The sequence below is a fragment of the Manis javanica genome, chromosome 7 (genome assembly GCF_040802235.1).
Source record: "Manis javanica isolate MJ-LG chromosome 7, MJ_LKY, whole genome shotgun sequence".
Taxonomy (NCBI): domain Eukaryota; kingdom Metazoa; phylum Chordata; class Mammalia; order Pholidota; family Manidae; genus Manis; species Manis javanica.
The window spans coordinates 14361112-14385606 of record NC_133162.1 but is presented as its reverse complement, the minus strand read 5'-3'; the positions used below and the strand labels follow the sequence as shown (position 1 = coordinate 14385606).

Here is a 24495-nt window from a genome sequence, read left to right as displayed (position 1 = left end):
TTTTTTATTTTTCTTGAATATACCTAGGAATGGCATTGTTGGGCCAGATGGTAACTCTAGATTTAGCATTTTGAGAAGTTGGCAAACTATTTTCCAAAGGAAATTTATCATTTTAAATTCTCAGGAACCAAGAATGTGTGAGGCTTCCAATTTCTCCATATTCTAACACTTATTACGTCTTTTTTACTGTGACTTTCTTAGTGGGTGCAGAGTAACATGGAAAATGATGATCTTTTGGCAGATCTGAAAAAGATAGGTTTATTAGGTAATGAAATCTAAATAATAGAAAAGCAAGAGTAAAAGTAGGAGTTAAATAGTAGAACAACAAGAAAAATAAAAGATGACCCTATGTGAGTGAGCACGTTAGTGTGAAGGTTAACGGACGGGTAACACAGTAATCAAGGTTTAGGGAAAAGAGACTTAATCATGCTGTATTTAAAGATACTTCAAAAGATACAAAGATGTAAATCCTAAAGGGAATGAACTAAACTTAAATCATCCATCATAGAATGCCTGTATCAATGTGGCATAACCCAGAAGGAGCATTTGGTATAAAGGTTTTTTTTTTTAAAGTTGATGTAAAGACAAAATACCGAGAAGGATGAAAGATAAACAGAAATGAGATGATGATAATGGATATGTTAATGGAGATGAGGCCTAAAGATAGGGATTTTACTAATTAGAAACCATAAATTATATCTTATTATATTGGAGGTTTACTTAGACATTTCCTCCATGGCTTTGCTATAAAAGAAAGCTGATATTTAGGTCCCAATTGCTCTTTTAAGTCAGTATCAAATGTGTCTTGAATACCATGATTATTGTTTATTGTAGCTTAGTTAGACCAGTGCTCCACATCTCATTTTTCAGTGCTAAGGCTTGGTACTCCAGAGACTAAAACATAATTCTCCAAGCCTTATTTCAGTGGGGATGCATTTTCACCAAAATATTGCTTAATGACTCAAAATTAATGTGCCCTAACTTAAATTTGCTGTCTTGGCAAACAGCCTCTTTTTTCCAGTATTCGCTAGCTCAGTTATGGGTACCACTGTTTACCTAACTTCAATACTTGGGAATGTACTAAAGACACTATTCTTTCCTTAATCTCCTACATAAATGCTGATCCTTCTTCCTTCTACCCATCTGTTGTATTGAAAGCAGCCAAAGTGATTTTTTAAAGTAAGTTGTATTATGTGAACTCACTGTTTAAAAGCTTCCTTTCACAGTTACAGTGTAATCCAAACTGTGACTTTCAGTTCCTATGTAACTAGGCCTAATTATCTGCCTCATCTCATTATTTTCTGCACATTTACTATATTGCAGTCATTTTTACTTTGGAGGCATCTGTTTTGTTTGTTTTTCTTGTCTGGATTTTGTTTTTGTTTTTTATTCCTTTTACCCTCATAGGGCTTCCTTTGCAGTCAGGCTCTCTCCCCACCTATCAATCCCGGCAACCACTGATCTGTTCCCTGACCTGATAGTTTTGCCTTTTCTAGAATGTCATGTACATGACATCATAGAGTATGTGTAATTTCTAGAGAGTGGCTTCTTTTCCTTAGCATACTGCATTTGCGGTTTGTCCAAGTTGATTTTTTTTATCAGTAGTCCATTTCATTTTACTGCTAAATAGTGTTGCAGTGTATGAATATGCCACAGTTCGTTTATCCATTCACCCATTGGGAGATATGATTTGTAACCACTATTTTGCAATCATGAATATGCTGCCATGAATAACATGCATACTTGTATACGCTTTGTGCAAACATGTTTTCATTTCTTTAGGATAAATACATGGAAGTAGGTTTACTGGATCATATGGCACATGTATATTTTTTATAACTGCCACTATTTTTCAGAGTTGGCTAAATCATTTTTCATTGCCACCAAGAAGCATGAGGGTTTCAGTGGTTCCACATCCTCAGTGTTTGGTTTTGTCAGTGTTTGTCACTTTAGCCATTCAGTGGGTATGTGTTAGTACCTTACCATGACTTTAATTTGCACTTCTTTGGTGGCCACTGACACTGAGTATCTTCTCACGTGCTTATTAGCTATACTTTCATCTTTGGTGAAGTATCTTTGCATATTTGTTGCCCATTTTTTTATTGGGTTGTTCATTTGCTTATTGTTGAGTTTTGAATATTCTTTATATATTCTGGATGTAAGTCTTCTGCCAGATATATGATTTGAAATAATTTTCTCTCAGTCTTTGGTTTGTATTTTCATTAAAAAAAATGTTTGATAAGGTAACAGTTCCTCCTGTGGTGTGTAATTTACTTTCTTTCAATGTATTGTTTTTTTCTAAGTTATGCTTTTGGTGTCATATCTAAGGGCTTTTTACCTAACTCAAGGTCACAGTGATTTATTTTCAGTAGTTTTATAATTTTACATTATATATTTAGGACTACGATCCATTTTGGTCATTTTTTGTTTATCATACAGATCAACAAGGTTCACTGTTTTGCATATGGAAGTCTAATTGTAATGGCACAATTTGTTGAAAAGGCTGGTCTTTCTCCTTTGAAATGCTCTGCAACTCTGTCACAGATCAGTTCACCTAGGGCTTCCAGTTCGAGATAACACTGTGTAGACGTACAATTCTTTATCTCCCACTGACCTCAAATCTAAAACCTGGATAAAATGCATGGGCAGATAATGCTAGTTCTGAAAAAATTAAGTATCGGGCAGATCGGGAAGCAACACCAGAATTCAAAGCATCACTGAACCTCTTTGTTGTCCTCTAGTATCTCCTTACTTGAAACTCCATGAATCTGAAAACTAAAAGGAACACTGTGGTCTAGACAGGAAACACCTTGGAAAAATCCTCTCCCTCTGACTTGTGGTGTGGGAAAGGAAACTCAAAGCTCAGAAAGAGTAGGGGAGAACGCCTCATACTTTTCTCTCTTTTCTTAATTCACTTAACCCTAATCCCAAGCAGTCCTGTGCCAGGAACATTGGCTGGAGCCAAAAGGTCCAGGGATGGGAAGCTGCAAGACAAAAATCTCCAAGGAAGGGGAATCTTCCTCCACGCAGGGTGGAGCAACAGTTGCAGGAGGACCAAGACTGGCAGCACTGCGTTTCCCTCTTCTGTGCCTTCTCAGTGCAGAATGTGGCACAATCATGGAAATGGGCAGTTTTTGCCAGAGGATAGAAAAGTGGAGCCCAGGGAACCAGAAAGGATCTGGGAAATAACAGAGAAACGCTTTCCCCTGAAGTTCTTTATGAAGTTATGTGAACACCCTTGAGCTGCACATGTGAGGATCTGATCCTAAGTAGCAAAGCAAAAAATTTAAGAACTGAGCTGATGGTTAGCACTTTGCCCAGGTGGCAGAGGGAACCTGCAGGACACACTTCAATGCACTGGAAAAGCTTTGGTACATTGTAGCCACAGCCTATAGATGGTTGAAACAAAATATCTCTGTAGAGAATAGCAACATTCTCTATAGGATACAAGCTAGACCTCAATCCTGTGCATAGCTGCTGATATAGCACAAGAGAGCTCTGGAGGAAAAGGAACAGTAGAGGGATATGATGCAAGTGGACCATTCTTAAGTCAAGACTGTTAATGTTTATTACCTTGAGAAAAACTTTTATCAGGTACTGGATCTTTTAACCATCCATATGGGAGAAAAATCATATTTGAGATAAAAGAGTTACTGAAGCTGGGGTTCTTGTTTGCGAAGTCGAAGAATGAATTTAGCAAACACTCAAGGTAGGGAGAGCCAGAGAGAGGCTTTTATTTAGAGATAAAGTGAGAAGACAGAGCTCCTGGCTTATGCCAGGAGGGGACAAGAGAGCCTGGGGTGGTGCTTTTGTCTAGGGGATTTATAGGCAGCTGAGAGAAAAAGGGCTAGGGATGCAGACCTGCCAGATGGTCCCAAAATATTATTTTTGAAGAGATACTAAGTTTCTTATCAGTGGATTATTCTTCAAAGTTAGCTTAACACAGGAAATTTACTGTTATGATTCTTTTCCAGGATAGCAGCTTCTGTCTGGAAGCATATTAATCAAGACTGTCTGCCTTGCCTTCAGTGTGGGCTGAGCCACTGTCCATTTGATTAAAATGCAATCTTAACTTTAAGATAGAAGTTTTCCTGAAAACGCTGGGCCTCTGAGCAGGTGCTAAACTAAATCTTAAAATGGTATGTTCTAATTGATACAGTGAAAATATAGGCTACACTGAGATACTTGTCTTTATCTGGGAGTACTCAAACTTCTACATCAAGTTGCGTCACTTTTTAGTTTTAACTAATCTCACCGAAGAATGCTCATGTTCCTAGTTTGATATTTTTACTTTAGAGTATTAGTGTGACTTTGGCTTTGCTTAATTGTTTAACATGGAGGTTTGGTAGGGGTCTTTATCCGGAGGCCTTCATCCCACTCTAAGCCCATGGTACCTGTTTCATTATCTCATTGAGACTCAACATAAAAATAAATTTTAAGAGGAAAGGAAAAACAGTGAAGTATCTAGAAGATAATATAGGAATTCTTTATAACCATAGAATGGGGAAAATTTCTTAAACAGGATATGCAAAGCCCTACAATAAAATTAGACTACAGTACTGTTGCAGGTTGAGTTAGTTTCCTCCTTTTTCGTCCCACCAAAACAAGGAATTGAAAGGCTGAGACACAATAGTTAAGGAGAGTAAAAGTTTTATTTGAATACACTCTGGGGCTGGGGAGGAAATGTAATTTTATTTTAATTAGATTAGGATGAGGGGTAGTTTGGGCAGTTCTTTTGTTCGATTGCTTTTGCGTTGTGATCTGGTTGGGACTGGTTTGGCCTGGTCCCAACAGGCAAGGAAGTTATCTCCCTGCAAAGCTATTGTTGTCTTCAAGTGGGACCCCCACACTGGGATTTTTTTTTTCCTTGAACCTTACCTTCCTCTTCCCCAGCTGTTCATATCTTTCTACTCAACAGTAAAACTAACAAATTTTTGTGATCAGGCATCATTAACATTATGAAAAGTCAAGCCTCATAGCAGTATAAAATATTTATAACCTATAAATTATATAATACAATATATAAATCAATAAAAGACAGTCTGAAAACTCAAACGTTCCCCCCAAACATGGCAAGAGACTTGAGCAAGCACTTCACAGAAAAAGATATCTAAGTGGCTAACAAAATAGAAAGATGTGCTCGACTTGTATCAGGGAATGCAAATTAAAAATCACAGTGTAACACTACTCACTATCTACCTACCACAGGGGCTCAAAAAGAAAAGATAGTTAATTCCAAATGTAGGCGAGAACAAGGAACTCAACGTGCACGTACTCTGGATATTGATGCAACAACTTTGAAAGTAACTTGGTATTATATTCTAAGTTGAATTTGCACATGCTATTTGAGCTAACAGTTCCATTCTATCAAAAGCCACGTAAAACACATTTATAGCAGCATGTTTTAAATAGAAGAAACCCAGGAGAACCCCAATACCAAAAATAGTAGAACAGAAACCAGCCGTGTAACGGAAAAATATGAGGCAATGAAAAAACTAATCCTCAAAGAATAAGATGACACTCACAAACATAGTTTTGAACAATAGAAAAAGCTACAAACAAAAGAATACATAGATGGTATGATTTCATGTGTATAAAAATCAGAAATAGGTAGAACAAAACTACGCTGTTAAAAAATCAGTATGATAATAGTTACTTGTGAGGAGGAGGGAATGAGTAAAGTACTGTTTTTTGGGGGGCGGATGGTGAATATATTATGAGTATGTTATCTTTGTAATAATTCATTGAACTGTATACTTATGATTTCTCTATGTGTGTTATGTTTTAGAAAAGTTTTTTAAAAGGAGCATTTATACTTCTAAAACATTTGGGGAATTATATCATTAAAATTTTTATCCTAACTACATAGTTTCAAAAGGTATGCTTTAAATTAAAAAATTCGGTGTAGAAAGGAACGCTATGTTTATTGACCTTATTTATTTTTGTTGTAAGTTAGAAAACTAAGATACTATCTGGGTGGGTTATTTGTAACAGGAGTTAACTGGGAAGATCTTCTTTACTAAATGCTGTTTGTCTTTTCACTACCTGGCCAGGGAGACTTTAGAGCACTCTATTTTCTGAAAGTATTCACAAGATGATGGCAGTTATCATAGATGCTTTGTAGATTTGTAAATCTGTTAGCTGTTTTGGAAAGGTTTATTTGGGCATTTATCATTGAATTTTACACAAATGATATCTGAAGTGGATATTATGGATTCTTTCTCAGCCATCATTTAACTCCTCCATGTATCTGTGCAGCAATGTTTTGATTAGGTGGGATTGATCCCTTACCACCTTCAAGGGTGTGCTAAAGCCACTTCATGCATAGCTTTTATTAGCCAAATGATTGGTGAAGAATGGGCATGTGAATTGGTATGTGATATAAATCCTGAAACTGTTTCCTGCATTTTTATTCCTAAGAGGGAAAAATGTCTGACAATAAGGTTGAGGCAGCTGAGTATATAGTCCAGAGAATCAAACAGAAATGTTCAGGGCCCTGATCAGACCAAATCAGGAAGTTATTCTTCCTTTTGACTTTGGGGAGTGACAGTCTGCTCAGGTTGCTGTAACAAAATACCATAGACTGAGTGGCTTTAATAACAGAAAAAACTTTAGGAGGTTGGGATGTGTAAGATCCAAGTGCCCACATGGTTGGTTTCTGGTGAGAGCTGTCTTCTTGGCTTGCAGATGGCTGCCTTCATGTGTTCACATGGCCCTTTCTTGATGCACATGAGATGCATCCTCTCTGGTGTCTCTTCTTATAAGGGCATCCATTCTACTGGCTCAGAGCTCCACCCTTATGACCTCATTTAATCTTAATTATACTCAAAGTCTCTATCTCCAAGTACAATCATACTTTGGGGTTTTAGCATAGGAACTTTGAAGAGGTACAGTTCATCCATAGTATTCTATTTTTTTTTGTATTTTTTTTAAATTAAGGTATCATTGATATACAATCTTATGCTAAGGTTTCACATGAGCAACACTGTAGTTACTACATTCTCCCATATTATCAAGTCCCCCCAGGCACTCCCATTGCAGTCACTATCCATCAGCATAGTAAGATGCTGTAGAGTCATTACTTGTCTTCTCTGTGCTATACTGCCTTCCCTGTGCCCCCCTATATTATGTGTGCTAATCATAATACCCCTAAATCCCCTTATCCCTCACTTCCCACCCACCCTACCTAACCCCGTTCCCTTTGGTAACCACTAGTCCATTCCTGGGTTCTGTGAGTCTGCTGCTGTTTTGTTCCTTCTGTTTTGGCTTTGTTGTTACTCTCCACAGATGACTGAAATCATTGGTCTTGTCTTTCTATATCTGGTTTATTTCACTGAGCATAATACCCTCTAGCTCCATCCATGTTGTTTCAAATGGTAGGATTTGTTTTCTTATGGCTTGATAATATTCCATTGTGTATATGTACAACATCTTTATCCATTCGTCTACTGATGGACACTTAGGTTGCTTCCATATCTTGGCTATTATAAATAGTGCTGTAGTAAACATGGGGGTCCATATGTCTTTTTGAATCAGGGAATTTTGTTTTCTTCAGGTAAATTCCTAGAAGTGGAATTCCTGAGTAAAATGGTATTTCTATTTTTAGTTTTTGGAGGTACCTCCATATTGCTTTCCACAATGGTTGAACTAATTTACATTCCCACCAACAGTGTAGGAAGGTTCCCCTTTCTCTGCATCTTCCCCAGCATTTGTTGTTCCTTGTCTTTTGGATATTGGCTATCCTAACTGGTGTAAGGTCATATGTCATTTGTGGTTTTAATTTGCATTTCTCTGATAATTAGTGATGTGGAGCATCTTTTCATGTGTCTGTTGGCCATCTGAATTTCTTCTTTGGAGAAGTATCTGTTCAGATCCTCTGCCCATTTTTTAAACTGGTTATTTGCTTTTTTATGTGTTGAGGCATGTGAGCTCTCTATATATTTTAAATGTTAACCCCTTATCATATATGTCATTTATGAATATATTCCACCAGACTGTAGGATGCCTTTTTGTTCTACTGATGGTGTCCTTTGTTGTACAGAAGCTTTTTAGTTTGATGTAGTCCCACTTATTCATTCTTGCTTTTGTTTCTCTTGCTTGAGGAGATATGTTCCTGAAAAAGTTGTTCATGTTTATATTTAAGAGAGTTTTGCCTACATTTTCTTTCATGAGTTTTATGGTTTCATGGCTTATGTTCAGGTCTTTGATCCATTTCAGGTTTACTTTTGTGTATGGGGTTGGACAGTGATCCAGTTTCATTCTTTTATATATGCTGTCCAGTTTTGCCAAAACCAGTTGTTGAAGAGGCTTTCCTTTCTCCATTGTATATCCATGGCTCCTTTATCATATATTAATTGGCCATATATGTGTGGGTTTATATCTGGGTCTTTATTCTGTTCCATTGATTGATGGCTCTGTTCTTGTACCAGTACCAAATTATCTTGATTACTGTAGCTTTGTAGATCTTGAAATTGGGGAGTGTAATCCCCCCACTTTATTCTTCCTTCTAAGGATTTTTTTTTTGGCTATTTGGGGTCTTTTGTGGTTCCATATGAATTTTAGAACTATTTGTTCTAGTTCATTGAAGAATCCCATTGGTATCTTGATAGGGACTGCATTGAATCTGTAGATTGCTTTGGGCAGGATGGCCATTTTGACAATATTAATTCTTCCTACCCATGAGCATGGGGTGAGTTTCCATTTATTGGTGTCTTCTTTGATTTCTCTCAAGAGTGTCTTGTAGTTTTCAGGGTATAGGTCTTTCACTTCCTTGGTTAGGTTTATTCCTAGGTGTTTTATTCTTTTTGATGCAATTGTGAGTGGAATTGTTTTCCTGATTTCTTTTTCTGCTAGTTCATGATTAGTATATAGGAGTGCAACAGATTTCTGTGTATTAATTTTGTAACCTGCAACTTTGATAAATTCATTTATTAGTTCTAGTAGTTTTGGAGTGGATTCTTTGGAGTGGATGTACAATATCATGCCATCTGCAAACAGTGACAGTTTCAGTTTTCCTTGCCAGTCTGGATGCCTTGCATTTCTTTGTGTTATCTGATAGCCATGGTTAGGACCTCCAGTACTATGTTGAATAAAAATGGGGAGAGTGGGCATTCTTGTTTTTTTCCCCATCTTAGAGGAAAAGCTTTTAGCTTTTCACTGTTAAGTGTGATGTTGGCTGTGGGTTTGTTATATATGGCCTTTATTATGTTGAGGTACTTGCCCTCTATACCCATTTTGTTGAGTTTTTATCATGAATGGATGTTGAGTTTTGTCAAATGCTTTTTCAGCATCTATGGAGATGATCATGTGATTTTTATCTTTCTTTTGATTGATGTAGTGGATGATGTTGATGGATTTTCGAATATTGAACCATCCTTGCATTCCTGGAATAAATCCCACTTGATCATGATGTATGATCTTTTTGATGTATTTTTGAATTCTGTTTGCTAATATTTTGTTGAGTATTTTTACTTCTTTGTTCTTCAGGGATATTGGGTTGTAATTTTCTTTTTTTTGTGGTGTCTTTGCCTGGTTTTGGTATTAGAGTGATAGAATGAATTTGGATGTATTCCCTCCTCTTCTACTTTTTGTAAAACTTTAAGGAGGCTAGGCATTAGGTCTTCTCTAAATGTCTGATAAAATTCAGCAGTGAAGCCATTTCGTCTGGGCATTTTGTTCTTGGGTAGTTTTTGATTACCAATTCAATTTCATTGCTGGTAATTGGTCTATTCAGATTTTCTGTTTCTTCCTTGGTCAGCCTTGCAAGGTTTTATTTTTCTAGAAAGTTGTCCATTTCTTCTAGATTATCCAATTTGTTAGTATATTCACCCATAGTATTCTGCCTTTGTTCCCTCAAAATCATGTCTTTTTTGCAAGCAAAATACATATATTCAGTCTCAACAATCCCAAAAGTCTTAACTCATTCCAGCACCACCTTAAACGTCTGAGGTCTGAAGTCTCATCTAAATATCATCATCTAAATCCAATGTAGGTGAGACTCAAGGTATAATTCATCCAGAGGCAAAATTCCTCACTAGCCATCTAGATTACTCTCTATTTCTCTCTGGACCAGACAAGTTATGTGATTCCAAAATACTATGGTGGGACAGTCATAAGGATAGATATTACCATTTCAAAAGGGAAAATTTTGAAAAACAAAGGGGGGCATGGCCCTAGCATGGAAAATTCCATCAGATCTTAAAGTCTCGAGAATAATTCTTTTAGGTTCAGTGTTCTACCTCCAGGTCCACTGGGGTGGCCATGCCACTCCACAGTTCTATGGAGATGGTTCAGTTCTACTTTTAGCTTGGTGATATGGTCCTCCCCTGCAGGACAGTGCCACAGTCTTGACACTATGAGGCCCCAAACCAAAGAGGCTCCACTCTTTGAAAGTGAGGAGGAGGAGGACAGCCTTGCTCCCTGGGCCTGTGTTGAGAGTGGGAGCCATGATGATCTCTGATTCAGTTTTTGAGGTCATTCTTTCCCTTTTTAAAGGATAAAGCCTGTTCCCAACTGCATAGGTCTATGGTCCCATCTTATGGAATCCAAGAAGCCTAACAGCCTTCCTTCATTCCATCCAGGTTTCTCTACCCTCTTTAATTCAAATTCAGTGTCTTTGCTGGTATAATCCCATCTCTATTTCTGGTTTCCACTGAGATAATTAATGAAGTCCATGAGTCATACCCATGATCTCATTATCGAATGGCTGGTCAATTACATCCTTAGTGTTCTCTTCAGAACACGCTTGCTTATGATTTTTTTACAGTATGGATAGCATGACAAATCTCCAAATTCTGATTCCTTTTTGCTTAACAATTCCTTCTTCAATCCATCTCTCTCCTCTTGCGTTTTGCTATAAGCAGTAATGAGGGAGGATTAAAGCTACATCTTCAATACTTTGTTTAGAAATTTTATTTGCTGAATATTCCATTTTACTGCTTGCAAGTTTTACCTTCCACAAACCTCTAGACCACAGTTCAGCCATGTTCTTGCCATTTTGTGTCAGTTATAGTCTTTCCTTCAGTTTCCAACAACTTGTTTCTCATTTCCATCTGATATTTCACCACAATGGCGTCCTAATGTATATCAACATTCTGTTCATGATTATTTAAGTATTTTCTAAGTTAGAGACTTTATCTCCAGCTCTCTTTGTTTCTTTTGAGCTTCCACCAGAATTGCCTTTAATGTTCAAGCTTCTCCCAACTGTATGTTCATAGCAAGCCAAATTTTTTTCTAGCATGCACTTCAAAATTTCTCCAGCCTCTACCCATTACCCTGCTCTGAAGCTGCTTCCACATTTGTAGGTGTTTGTTAGAGAAGCACTCACTTCGTAGTACCTAAATCTACCTTTATCTGCTCATGGTGCCATAACAATAACACAGACAGGTGGCTTAAATAACACAAATTCATTGCCTCACAGTTCTAGAGTCTGAGAAGTCCAAGATCTGAGCACCAGCATAGTTGGTTTCTGGTGAGAGCTCGCTTCTTGGCTTGCAGATGGCTGTTTTCTAGCTGTGTGTTCACATGGCCTTTCTTCAGTGTGTGCTCACAGGAAGAGGGTGAGAGAGGGAGACCGAGGGCGGGCTCTCAGGTGTCTTTCTTACAGGAACATTAATCCTCTTAGATCGGGGACTCATTCTTATGCCCTCATTTAACCTGATTACATCCTAAGTTCCCTGTCTCCAAATAGAGTCACATTGGGTGCTAGGGCTTCAACATGTGAATTTGGAGGGAACACAGTTTAGTTCATAGCAGAGAGAGTAAAATCCATTTAGTCCCAATGTTATTAATACCATTTTGTGTTAGGTTTTTGTTACTTGCATTTGAAGTCATCCTGACAGTGCACCCTAAGGAATCATTAGTTCTTGTTTAACAACCCTCAGAAATGTACCAATTTATGTTATGAACACATTGCTTCCCCACTTTCCCCCAGTAGGCTTTGTTGATTTTTTATCTTTGCCAATCTGGTCACTGACACAAGTAAACTTTTTTTAATATATAGTTTTTATTGCATTCTCACTTAGTAATTTATTTTGTTAACATTTTACTTGGTAAGAAAAAAAATCTTTCAAGTCTTAGGAAAGTATTTTTAAAACCTCCAGAAGATATTTTCTACAAGAGCAGTTATTAAGAGGTAAATTACTTTTTAAAATAACATTTTTCTGTGTTTCAACACAATCCCCTACTTCACAATATTTTTCAGTGAATTTAAAGATTAATATGCACAAACCATTTTTAAAGTATATAGTTAAGACTTGAATTTTACGATCAATTAACCTCAAAATGCCATCAAATAGTGACAATGTTATCTCTTTTTGCATTTGGCCTGCTAGATCACCACCAGAGAGTATTTCTTTGTCAGTAGGAACCTGCTTTACAATATAACCTTATACCACACTGTGTTACTTTTATTGAATTCTTTTTAATTTTCCCTAAATGAGAATACCTAATGAGTTCTATGTTTTTTCACATTAAAAACCCTTTCCATAATGAACATTTTATGAAGGTTAAAATCAAATTATTAAAATATCTCTCCCTAAGTTCCTGTGCTTCCCTTTTAAAAAAAAAAATCCCTGTAGCTTATGTAATTGCTTTTTTATGTTTTTTTTTTCTTCCTGTTTTTTTCTACTTCCATTGGGAGGATTTTACTGAAGGGTGTTGAGCCTTTCAGATCTTTTGGCACTACTATACAGCAGCCTGTTTTTAAAAAAAACAAAAGCCCCATTTTCCCTCACCCCTTCTGCCAATATCTATACCAAGGAGCAATACAAACTATTCTATCATATAATAGGAGAAAAAGATATGAAAGAGAGCAGTGCAGTTAATTTTTCTATGACAAACTTGCCACAATATGAGATTAAAGGATGCTAATATTTGATGTTACCCATTAATACTCTGACTTAAGAAATATATTAGGGAAAGGCTAATTGGAACAAATAAACCCCCAAATCTCAGTCACTTTATATACTAAAAAGCTTATTTCTTACTCACTTAAAGTCCAATAGGCAGAAAGGAACCAGTAGAAAGGACAAGGTGGTGTGTAGGTAACTGCTCCGGCAAGGAATTCAGGCTGTTGGAAATTTTGTCACTCTCCATACTTCTGGGATTGTCACTAGAGACTGGGGTTTTCTAGGGATCCTTTTGTGAGATTTCAACAGTGCTGGATAAATTTGTTGAGTGTCTGTTTTGCTTTTTAATGAAGCAGATATTCTTTTTGTTTTTAATTTTTTAAATTTTGATATCATTAATGTACAATTACTTGAACAACATTATGGTTACTAGACTCCCCCCCATTATCAAGTCCCCCCACATACCCCATTACAGTCACTGTCCATCAGGGTAGTAAGATGCTATAGAATCACTACTTGTCTTCTCTGTATACACTGCCTTTCCTGTGCCCCTCCCCCTACAGTATGTGTGCTAATTGTAATGCCTCATTTTCCCCCTTATCCCTCCCTTCCCACCCACCCTCCCCAGTCCCTTTCCCCTTGGTACCTGTTGCCCATTCTTGGGTTCTGTGCTTCTGCTGCTGTTTTGTTGCTTCAGTTTTCTTTTGTTCTTATACTCCACAGATGAGTGAAATCATTTGAAGCAGATATTCTTAATAAATTGGTTTTTGTTTTATGTAATTTATTAGAAATGCAGTTTAGTAGAAATCTAAAGCACTTAGAAATTATTACCTTGATATCAGTACAATAAGGCCAAATAAGACATTCAAAGTCAGAAAAAAATTGTAAGGTGTTAAAACCAATCAAAGAAACAATTCCGTTCATTTAGCAAAAGTTTAGTGACAACTATTCTTTGCAGAAGGGAGATATATTTTACTGGATTTTTAATATTTAATGGAGATTATTAAAGTATTGTTAGAAGAATATCTTCCTAAACTATTGATTTTACCAATTTGTTTACATGATGATCTCTCTTTACTTTTATTGCTAACCTAATATGAGTTATTATAGAAAACATTTGCCACAAACCCCTAAGGTATGTATCTCCTCTTCACAAGAAGGTGGAATTATGAAAACTGAAAATTTTTGTACTGGCTCTCCGCATCATTATTAAAGTGACACTCTTCACTTGAGTCATGAAATTTAGATTAGAAAGAATTCAAGTTCCTCATGGAGAAATTCAACAAGTCTTCACCATCTTAAACTGAGTATCTATCATGTATCTATTTTGTGGGGTATATTGTGAATTACAGATTATCAAATAAAAATAGATTTTAGTATTTAAGTTCTATTTAATTATTACATGTAAATGAATTTTGCTATATGTGTTATTGTCTGCTACTGCTGACATTCCGAAGCAGTTGACACAATTTTATGTCTGAGTAAAGAATGATAACATTGAATGTGTTTTTACATTTTAGTTGGAAAGTAATGGTGAAAAAAGAAGTTGGGAGAAGGGGGCAAATTTACAACTTAAGACTTTTTAACTTCAGCAGTTTATTTAATCTCTCCATGACTCAGTGTTCTCATTGTAATGAGAACGTAACGGTGTACATGTGTGACTCTGGTCATTAAAGACAATGCATGTAGAACACAAAACATAGTGCTAGGTATGTATTACTTAATAGATGATGTTAGCTGCTTTTATTAGGAATGTTATTCATGAGTTCAGTTTGATTACAGTAGATTTGGGGTGATAGATCCCATACTTAAGAGTATATAATAGTGGGACTGAAATTAAGATAAATGAATATTTGGTTTATATCTAAAGTATCAACTTTCAGTAGCACACTTTAACATTTAGATTGTTAACCTGGGTGTAAGGGAAGTGTAATCACTATGGTACTAATTCAGACTAGAAAAGGATTGGTATGTTGGACTGGGAAAATCTTTATTGGCGGAAAGGGAACTGGCTTGTGTATTGTAGGATATTTACCAGCATCCTACTCGTTGTCCACCAAGTGGTGACAGCCAAAAACATCTCCAGTCACTGTCAGATGTCGCCTGGAGGGCAAAACTCTGCTGACTGAGAACCACTGGACTAGAGGGAATTAGGTAGGCTTCTTCAAATGTGTAAAGAAGTCATAGCACATAGAAGAAGGAATTGACTGATTCATTGTAACCCAGAAGACAGAAGCAGCACAGACTGATAAAATTTAGAAAATTTACTAAGAGAACATTTTCATAGTTTGAGTTAGGTAAAAATAGAATGTACAGACATGTGAGTCATCACCTTCTAGCTATGATGAGTGTTTAATTAGGGGCTGGATCACTATCAGAGTTGTGCTGGGAATTTCTCTCCTGGAGAGAGTGTGAACTAAATAATCTCTTTGATCCCTTTTGATGATAAGATGCTCTCATTTTGGCAGGTATAGTGATATAGACTTGGAAATCGCTGCAGTTGAGGTCATAGGTGAAGCCATGGGAAAAACTAAGCTCTCTCTGTGAGCGCAAGAGAAGCTAACAGCATGGTGGGGTAACTGTTATGACGAATGCCCATAACTTAAAATGGAATCTGGAGTGCAGCCTACCTTCACTGACCCTGTATCTAGTGTATCAGGAAGGATGAAGGGAAACCAAGAAAATAAAGTGTTAAGAGAAAGTTCAAAGACTTTCAAAGAAAGTCATAATGAGGAAAATATACTCTAAAATGTGAATATTTTATAAACATGAGCCATCATTAATATTAACATCTTTATTAGTATGTAATCCAGATGCCAGACTACAGTTAAATAAGACTAGGTTGTGAGGAAATCGGCATGGAAGGAGCTGCACTGACCAGTTGCTCAATAAACTAGAGGAAGCTACAGGATCAATAAAAATAGTGTTACTCTTTTTATTTGAGCTCTTGAAAGTTTGGTACTTGAGTTTTTGAAAGTTTGAATTAAGATGAAATAGGAAGAGTTTATAAATATCGGGGGAAAGATAATTTTATAAAAAACAAAAAAGCACCTCAGTGGTTGGAATGGTTAGGGCCATGTTTTTTTTTTCTCTTTTCCTTTTTTAATCCACTTTTTTTGATACTGGAAATAGTTAGACAATGGATGTGGAAATAACAGCTATTGTGAGATGGTGTGCAAGTTCAGAGCTCCCAACTAGGTGAGAGGGAAAGGAGTGTGAGATTCATATAGCTGAATCTGAACTTGGGCTCTACTTCTCACTCCTAGAGTGACTATAAGCAGTTTATTTTGAACTCTCTGAGCATTGCATCCTTCTCTTCTAAAATAAGAAAATATATTCTGTCTGGAACTGTCCTTATGACTAAATCTAATCATCACTATATAATACATATCGCAGTGTATAGAATGTGTTCAGAACCAATGGACAGGTGCTAGAATCGTCACTGTCATCATTGACGGGTACTCTAATATCTAATGTCCAAGTGAGGCAAGGAGAAAAAAATATATTAAGGAGTTGACAAAGTGTCAGAATTTGCACTGCTAAGGAGTGAATCAAGAGTCAGGTGATGAATACAAGTATTCCCAATAAAGATGAAGGCCTGTTTTGTTTTGTTTTGTTTTGTTGTAGAAACCAGTGACCAGAGAATTTGTAATGGGCCAAATCTGCTCACTTGTGGGTCTTTTCCTATAATAATCTTTGACCAAAGAGCAAAGGAAAAGAAAACCAACAGTGATACATGGATGGGATTGACTAATCAAATTCACAAAAATCTATTATTTTATGATTTGTTAGTCTCAAATTACTGCTAACAAATTATCCTGTATTATCATAGCTTATTGCATATTGTATATCTGTTCAGGTTCCTGGACCCAATTCCAGTGTGTGTGTGCATGGGAGGGGTTTTTCTATGCACAAAACCAAGCAATTCTCGAATACCAGCAGGGCTTCTTAGAACTCAACTCAGTTCTGACATTGTCTGCTTGGAAACAGCACCAGATTCCCCAGGTTAAGGACTTGGTCCTGCAAGATTACCCTCTGCTCCATACCCTCCCACTGCAGACGCCAGTCACACCCGCAGGCTGTTACCTGTGCTTCTGACCAAATGCAGGCAGATGGGAGGTTCCAGTGACCTCCCCTTGAGGTTTGATGAATTTGCTAGTGCAGCTCACAGAACTCAGGAAAACACGTTTACCAGTTTAATGAAGGGTAGTATAAAGGATACAAGTTAATAGCCAGATGAAGAGATAACAGAGGGCAAGGTCCCAAATTAAGGAGCTTCTATACTCATGGAGCTTAGGTCTGGCTCGGTGGCACGTGGAAGAATCTGCTTCCCCAAGCATGGAGGCTCTCTAACAGGGCAGCAGAATGGAAAATGGACAAATGCTCTACTTTTGGGCTTTTTGTGAGGGCTTCATGGCATAGTTGTGATTGACTAAGTCATTGGCCATTGGCTGATCCAAACTCCAGCCTCTCTGTCGTCTCCCCTCCTGGGGCTGGGGGCTGGAGGTTCCCACCCTCCAATCACAAGGCTGGTCCTCCTGTCAACCAGCTCCTACCTTGGGTGGAGACCAACAATCTCACTGATATAAACATAACACCCATTTTACCTTTACGGCTCTAAAGCATTTTCAGGAATTGTGGATAAAGACCAAATATATCTGAGAAATATATTTTGGTCACCTGAATGATCAAATATATATTCCTTATAAATCATTGTATTACAGTAAACTAATATAGACCACATGTATAAATGAATTATTTCTTATTTTAAACATTAGCATATTCCAAGGTTTCCCAACTTCAGCATGACTGACATTTTTGGACTGGAGAATTCTTTGTTGTTGGGGGCAGACCTGTGCAAATTCACCTTTGGCTAAGAACCATTGGAATATTCTCATATCCACAATAGTTGTTAAAAAAGATAAAATGAATGAGCATGTATGATAATTTTATAAAATTGCCAGTTTCTATGACTCAATAACAATTCAAAATATAGATTTCTGTTGCTTGATAAAAACAACAGAATTATAAATTTACGTTCCATCTGATAGGAAATCTTAAAGGTAAACTATAATGGATAGCAAGGAATGTAATATTTTTTTCTAACTGTGTACTTTGATTTTACTTGACAACATTTTAAACACTGCTAATTTATCCTTTTTGCTTGAATTATTTAACAAGGTAAAGTGATTACTTGTATATATATATATATTTAAATCCTGTACATATTCTTTTATATTTCATTACATATTTCAAATACTTTAAGTAAAAGTTATTTATATTTTATTTTCCAGTTGCTTTTTATCCTTATTACTGGTAGCTGCTGTGGTATGGAAGATCAAACAAACATGTTGGGCTTCTCGACGAAGAGAGGTATCAGTAATAATTTAATCTTTTGTTTAAAGATTCAAGCAAACATATGGATCTCTATTGCTTAATTAACATGCTCCTTTCAAATTAGTTTAATTTATTAAGATTGAACAATCTAGCATTTTTTAAGCTTTAAAGTAAATCTTACCACTGTCATTTTAAGTCAGTATTTATAGAAACATTGGTTAGTTGCAGTTTTTTAAAACAGTGTTATAATTTATATTGAATGCATTTATTAATTCTGTTGATTAATCTGCAGTCTCTTTAATTTAGATACTTATACTATAAAAACAACATATTTTCATAACTGTCTCTGTTGCAGTGTGAAAGAAAATTCTTATATATATTTATTTTTGTTTTTCCTCCTACAATCTTTTTTTTTGTAATCCACTCATTTACATTTCATGGTTATCCAATAATCCAACTGTGTTTGATGTGTACCTCAATTCGATACATTTCCTGTACCAGAATTAATCATGTATGGTCCTTATAATCCTAAAACTGACAAGACAGTAATGCTTTTACAGAACAACTAATGATGTAAATATATTCGTTTCTTAACTTTGTAATTATTACTTATTTGAAAGAAAGAAATATAATAGCCTGAGGAGCATAAGTGTGTAGTAGATTTATTGTTCCATACTTCATATAATATAAAAACAAGTTTCTGTTTTATTAGTATATTATATTAGTATTAATATTAGTATTCCAGGATTAGTATTACTAGTATTCCAGTTGCTATTGCATTCCCCAGTCTGTGTATAATTTTGTGCAACAATATAAAGCAGTGATATAATTGCCTACCTTCTTTTTACACATACAAAAAGATTATATTTAAAGATATTTAAAAACAACCCAGAGTATTCCTAGCTATAGAATTAGTGAATGAGATGATTTCTTCTTATTCTTCTATTTTCCAATATCCATCATAACTCAGTTCCTACTTATAAAATATTTGCAAACCAAATACCCGCAAACCCTCAAATAAGTTACTCACCCCAATCCTGTTCACTTCTCTGATATTCTCTCTATGGCCAGTGCAACATTAATGAGAATTTCTTGGTTATAACATTATGATAAAAAGTAATCCAGTTGAAAAGGAACTTATTAAATATGAATATAAATATTTGACAAGAAGTGTAATACTGTGTGGAGACAAACAGTCCTCTTATATGTTAGACAATCTATTAAGGTGAAAGTATAGATTCAGGAAGGGAAAAACAGTCCAACTGGTAGGCAGGCAGGATGAAGGCCTTTCATAAGCAATAGGCAAGCAACAATTTGTGCCTCTCATCATTAGAAAATAAGTCAGGAGTAGTCAGAAAACCTGGGTTCCTACTTCATTATTACTAAAAATGTTTCAACATCTGTTTTACAAAATTTATAGAGTACAACTGTATAAATACAGCATTGTGAAAGATCCATGTACAACTCTGTTACTAACAGTTTCGAAATATGGATAAGTGGTCTAATTGAATTTCCTCTAAAGAGAGGGGATGGTATGTAACTGCATAACTAATTCCCAGTTGGAGGTTCCTACAACCCTGAGGATGTGTATATATATATATATATATATAATAACTAAAGTTTAGAAAAAGTATTAAATAATTTGAGAGAACTAGTGTGAGTAGTTTATTTACTTATAAAACTCACACATCTCAAAATGACAAATGGTTTTGGTTCATATTATATCACCTCAGTGTAGTAATGTTGTTTATTCCATATTATCAGATGCTTTGGGAAGCTGATATTACTTTAATACAAATATGAATTTGTCTTTTGATTGGAAGTCAAAATCTTTCAAAATATGTGCTGCACATAGAAAGAACAATGGAAAAATAGGAAGGGGGTATTGGCTTAGTGCCAGTATTATTTTCTTTAGAACACTGACATTCATTATTGTAAATCACAGAGGAGCCCTGGGATCAGTAAAATTACTATTATCTGTAACAGTAACTGAAAATTAAAGGATTCTTCTTCCTTAGTGTTTCTGTAATTATGCTACAGGAATTATACTACTTGATTTTCTAAATATAAGACTAGTTTTAAAATGAAAATCATCTTTAGAGATTTTTTAATAACTGTGTTAATCAAGCAAAATATATATACACACATATTTAACAAGTAGAAGCTTTGGTTTCTCATAAACACACACATACTTCTTTTTGTGGTATAGTTTTAATATCAGAAACCTGTTACTAATGTTATCTCTTTATGTTGAATAACACCCCTGAGAACTCAGGAGCTGTTAAAAATACAAAAATGAAACTACAAAGGACTTCAATTTTAATATTACCTCTATATTTAGGAGCTCCAAATTCATTTCGATGATAACCCTATTAAGAATATGAAAGTTTTTCTTGGGGGAGACTGTACTAATGAATGGAAACAATAAGCCAATATTGATCAGTGAAAATATAATACGCTAGAAGGATGAGTTCATTTTGATAGCTTGTGCCATTACAGAGGCATTGAAAACATTTAGTTCCAGTGGCACATTCAGTTTTAGATAAATTGTCATTACATTACAAAAATATTTGTGGAAGCAAGTGTATATTAAAAGGAGTCCCATGGAAAATTGTCATGCTTATACTCATCATTTTTTAACTGACATTGGAAATTTTTAATAGTTATCATAAGGTACAAACCCATCAAAATATTATAATTACTCCTTGAAACCTTATATTTGACTAACATGAGGGAAAATACTATATTAAGTTACAAGAAGTTAATTTTTTCAGTTGGAAACATTTATTCTCACATATTTTGAGAGGTTTAACTGTAGTTTAACTCAGTTAAAATCTAACTGGAAAATCCGTAGAAAAATAGATCCCATAGGGAAAAGTAAGGTTACTTTTAATCAACTTCATGTTACTAGTGGGTCTGTGTATTTGAATGATTATTACATTTTCTGTACTAGCAAGTTTTCCTTTCTAAATTATCTTAGACTTACAGTTCTTTCAAAGTTTAAAAATATATTATTTAGGGCTTTATCACATTATTTATCTTTCATAGTATAGTATCATTCTCTAATGCTTAAAAATCAATAGAAACAGCATTGCCAGGGGCAAGACAGTGTCCAGTGAGTGACTGACCCTGTGTTCATGACGCTCTGCTGGCCTACACGTCATGATAATGCAGCGTAAAGCTTAGGTTTGAATCAAGCATCATCGACCCAAGTCTGAGTTAAAGATAATAAGCTAGTAATAAAGTGAGATTTTAGTAGCTCTAAGTAAAAAACTGCCTTTCTAGGGGCATTAATTCTCTCTTACATCTCTAACTCTTGTGGGCACAAAAACAGAGAAATAATAATTCATTAAATTATACTTTACTAAGGACATGTCACAAGTAAAGAGTTAATGATAAAATATTCTCCGAGATGCTAAGTTTGTAGTAAATGTGTTCTCATGGAAATATTAACGCAATGCTGCAGTGTTTTGCAAAATGAATTACTGTACCTCCTTAGACACCTAAAATATTCAGAGAGAGTGGGCATAGAGTGAAGAAAATAATAAGAAAATGTTATTTTGGGCGGAAAGATTAAGATTAACTAATTAGGTGGTGTATGCAACTTCTCGAATTTCTTAGTACTTGAAGAATCTGTATTTTATATAATGTTTAAACATTTTAATATCTAGATAGAACTTTTTATAAAACATGTCCTTTGATCAAAAAGGCAAGAAAATTTTTAACCATTACTCAAATGCACCCATATAAATGGTTCTCTTTGTAGTTAATGGCCTCATTGTTAACTTATTTTTGCTTATCATTTTCTCTTACCGAATTACAAAATATAATGATTCTGTTGCTTTAATTTTTTTCACTGTAAGGCTAGAAATTACAGATGTTCAACATGCCTATTTATGGTATCATAGTTTTAAAAAGTAGCATAAGTCTACTTAAATGTAACTTGAATGGAGAAGTCAAATATGTATGGGAGCATAAGAATTGAAAGTTAACTGATGCATGCTTTTTACACTGTTCCCAGAGAGCTTATTGTAGATGTCAGTGCTTCCATTTTGTGTAATTCAACAGAGAAGTATTAATCTTTTACAATATTCCAGAGAGTGAATATAAAGAAAAGGCGTGGTGCCATTTTTAGGGAATTCATAACTTTAAAACATTTTCAATAAGATACACACACACACACACACACACACACACATACACATACATATATGTACCCAGTTCTCAAAGTAACACCTCAGTTTATTTTGCTGTGGTATCATCTATAAGGGGAGATACAGTATATTACAAAGTTTTCTGAAAATAGGATTAGTAATGGAAGTAAATGTGAACTACTACATAACTCTACACAGAATTAATTTCTAAAAAAATGATGAAACTTTGAGTTGTTTTCATTACATATATATGTAGATATAAATATACACACACACAATATGAAAACTTTGCCTAAAACCCTAGTTTATTTATTATATGTCTTTATCTTTAATTTGGACCCAATTATTTACATACATTAAGAAATGGTCAGGATATCCTTCCAATAAATTTTAATCTAATTAACCACAGAATTTTATGTATCTGCTACACACATGAAAATATATGTGTATATATGTTTCCAATATATATGTGTGTGAATGTTTTTATACTAAAAAATATTCATTGTTTAAACTTTAAATTTAACTGGACATTCTATGTTTATATTTTCTCAATCTGACAGCACCATTTACAATACAAATGCTCACCCAGGAGCTGAGGGTATTTTCAACCCTACAAAATTTACATGGACCAAGAGAGACAAAAGACTAATTCCCCAAAGTAGAATCTTGATTTCTTTTCAAAACAAAGGGGAGTTATACTGAGCAACAAAAATAAAAGAGGTTTACTCTGGGTATCATCTATCAAAATTAAAAGAAAAAACTCTGTCTTAACAATTAGATTTCTAGGAATATATCCTAAAGATATATGCCTGCCTATGTTTTCAAACTATATTCATACAAAGATATTTTAGAGGGTTTTTTGAACATCAAAACAATTTCTTATCATTCAAAAAGATTCTTGAAATAATTCTTTCTTCTTCTAATGGGAAATTATGTAACTTAAAACTAAGAATGAGGTAGACAGATATGTGGAAAATTAAACATTTATACCTACATTCAACAGATATTTATTGAAGTACTGTAATAAACATATTTATTGAACAACTACTGAACGTTTTTAGATGAACATAGCAGTGAACAAAACCACAGTCCTAACTCTCAAATGGTTACAGATCATAAAGATATACTATTAACTGGAAAATACTTGATACAGTTTTATGTTTCTGTTTGTGTACATACACACATGCACACATACACAGTCACTATATGCATGGAAATTTTAAGAGAATTACCAAGATTATCTCTGATTTTTAGGATTGGTATTTGGTAAAGAAGGTTGATGTGTTATTTCATAACTGTAATACAAACAAATAGCTAAATTTCAGAAAAGTAGAGGAAACATGATCTAACGTCTGAAGTTAGGCATTTTGTAGATGCCTCCTCACACTAGAAGGTATATATTATTTCCCTTTTAGCTATATAAGGAATTTGAGGAGAGTTGAATGCAATGCTCAAAGCTTATAACTAGTAAATGGAAGAACTATAATTTTAAATTAAGTCTGTTAGATTCCAAAATTCACGCTCTTTGAACCAGACAAAGACCTTCAAAGATAGTCTGAGTTTGAACACATTTGATGCACTAATTGACCCCTTATAATATAACCTAAAAATCTGCTTGTTTTAGGGGGAATACACTCTATACTGTATTTCATTTAATACTATTACACAATCATTATTTACTATACCACTTAGAAAGAAAGAATGCTGCCATTTAAACTATGCACAGTGCTTCTTACCACTATGAATATTTATTTTTATATTTATTGAAAGGGCTCTTGCAGAATTTCTTAGATATACATTTTATTATACGACATTCACATATACACAATGAAAGGAAAATAAAAGCAAAATAAATTGTTTAAGGTATTAGTACAACTTGTTCACATTCATAGTCCAAATTTTCATAAGTCAGTTTTTTACTCAGGTAAACGTGTGTTGTTTCACATAGTATCATACATTGACTGGAATAATCAAGTGTGTATCTGTGCAGGCAATGACAACTCCATCATAAATGCATGCTGGCCAGCAGTGGTTGTACAATCTCATTGAAGTAAGACACATCAGATATGAGAGATATTAAAATATGAAAACAAAATGTGTAGAATCAATAAAATATGGTAGGGTCTACTTTGTAAGGTTTTTAGTACTGAATGAGT

General features: G+C 35.0%; 1 protein-coding gene across 6 annotated transcripts in view; it reads left to right on the top strand.

Moving 5' to 3' along the window:
- The window catches only part of ATRNL1 (attractin like 1), a 718480-nt gene that overhangs the window by 351897 nt on the left and 342088 nt on the right, over positions 1-24495 (top strand). For all 6 annotated transcript variants that reach the window (XM_073240354.1, XM_073240356.1, XM_073240353.1 and 3 more), the window contains one exon: positions 18143-18221. In XM_073240354.1, the coding sequence (XP_073096455.1) occupies positions 18143-18221 (79 nt within the window). The remainder of the gene's footprint in view (positions 1-18142; positions 18222-24495) is intronic.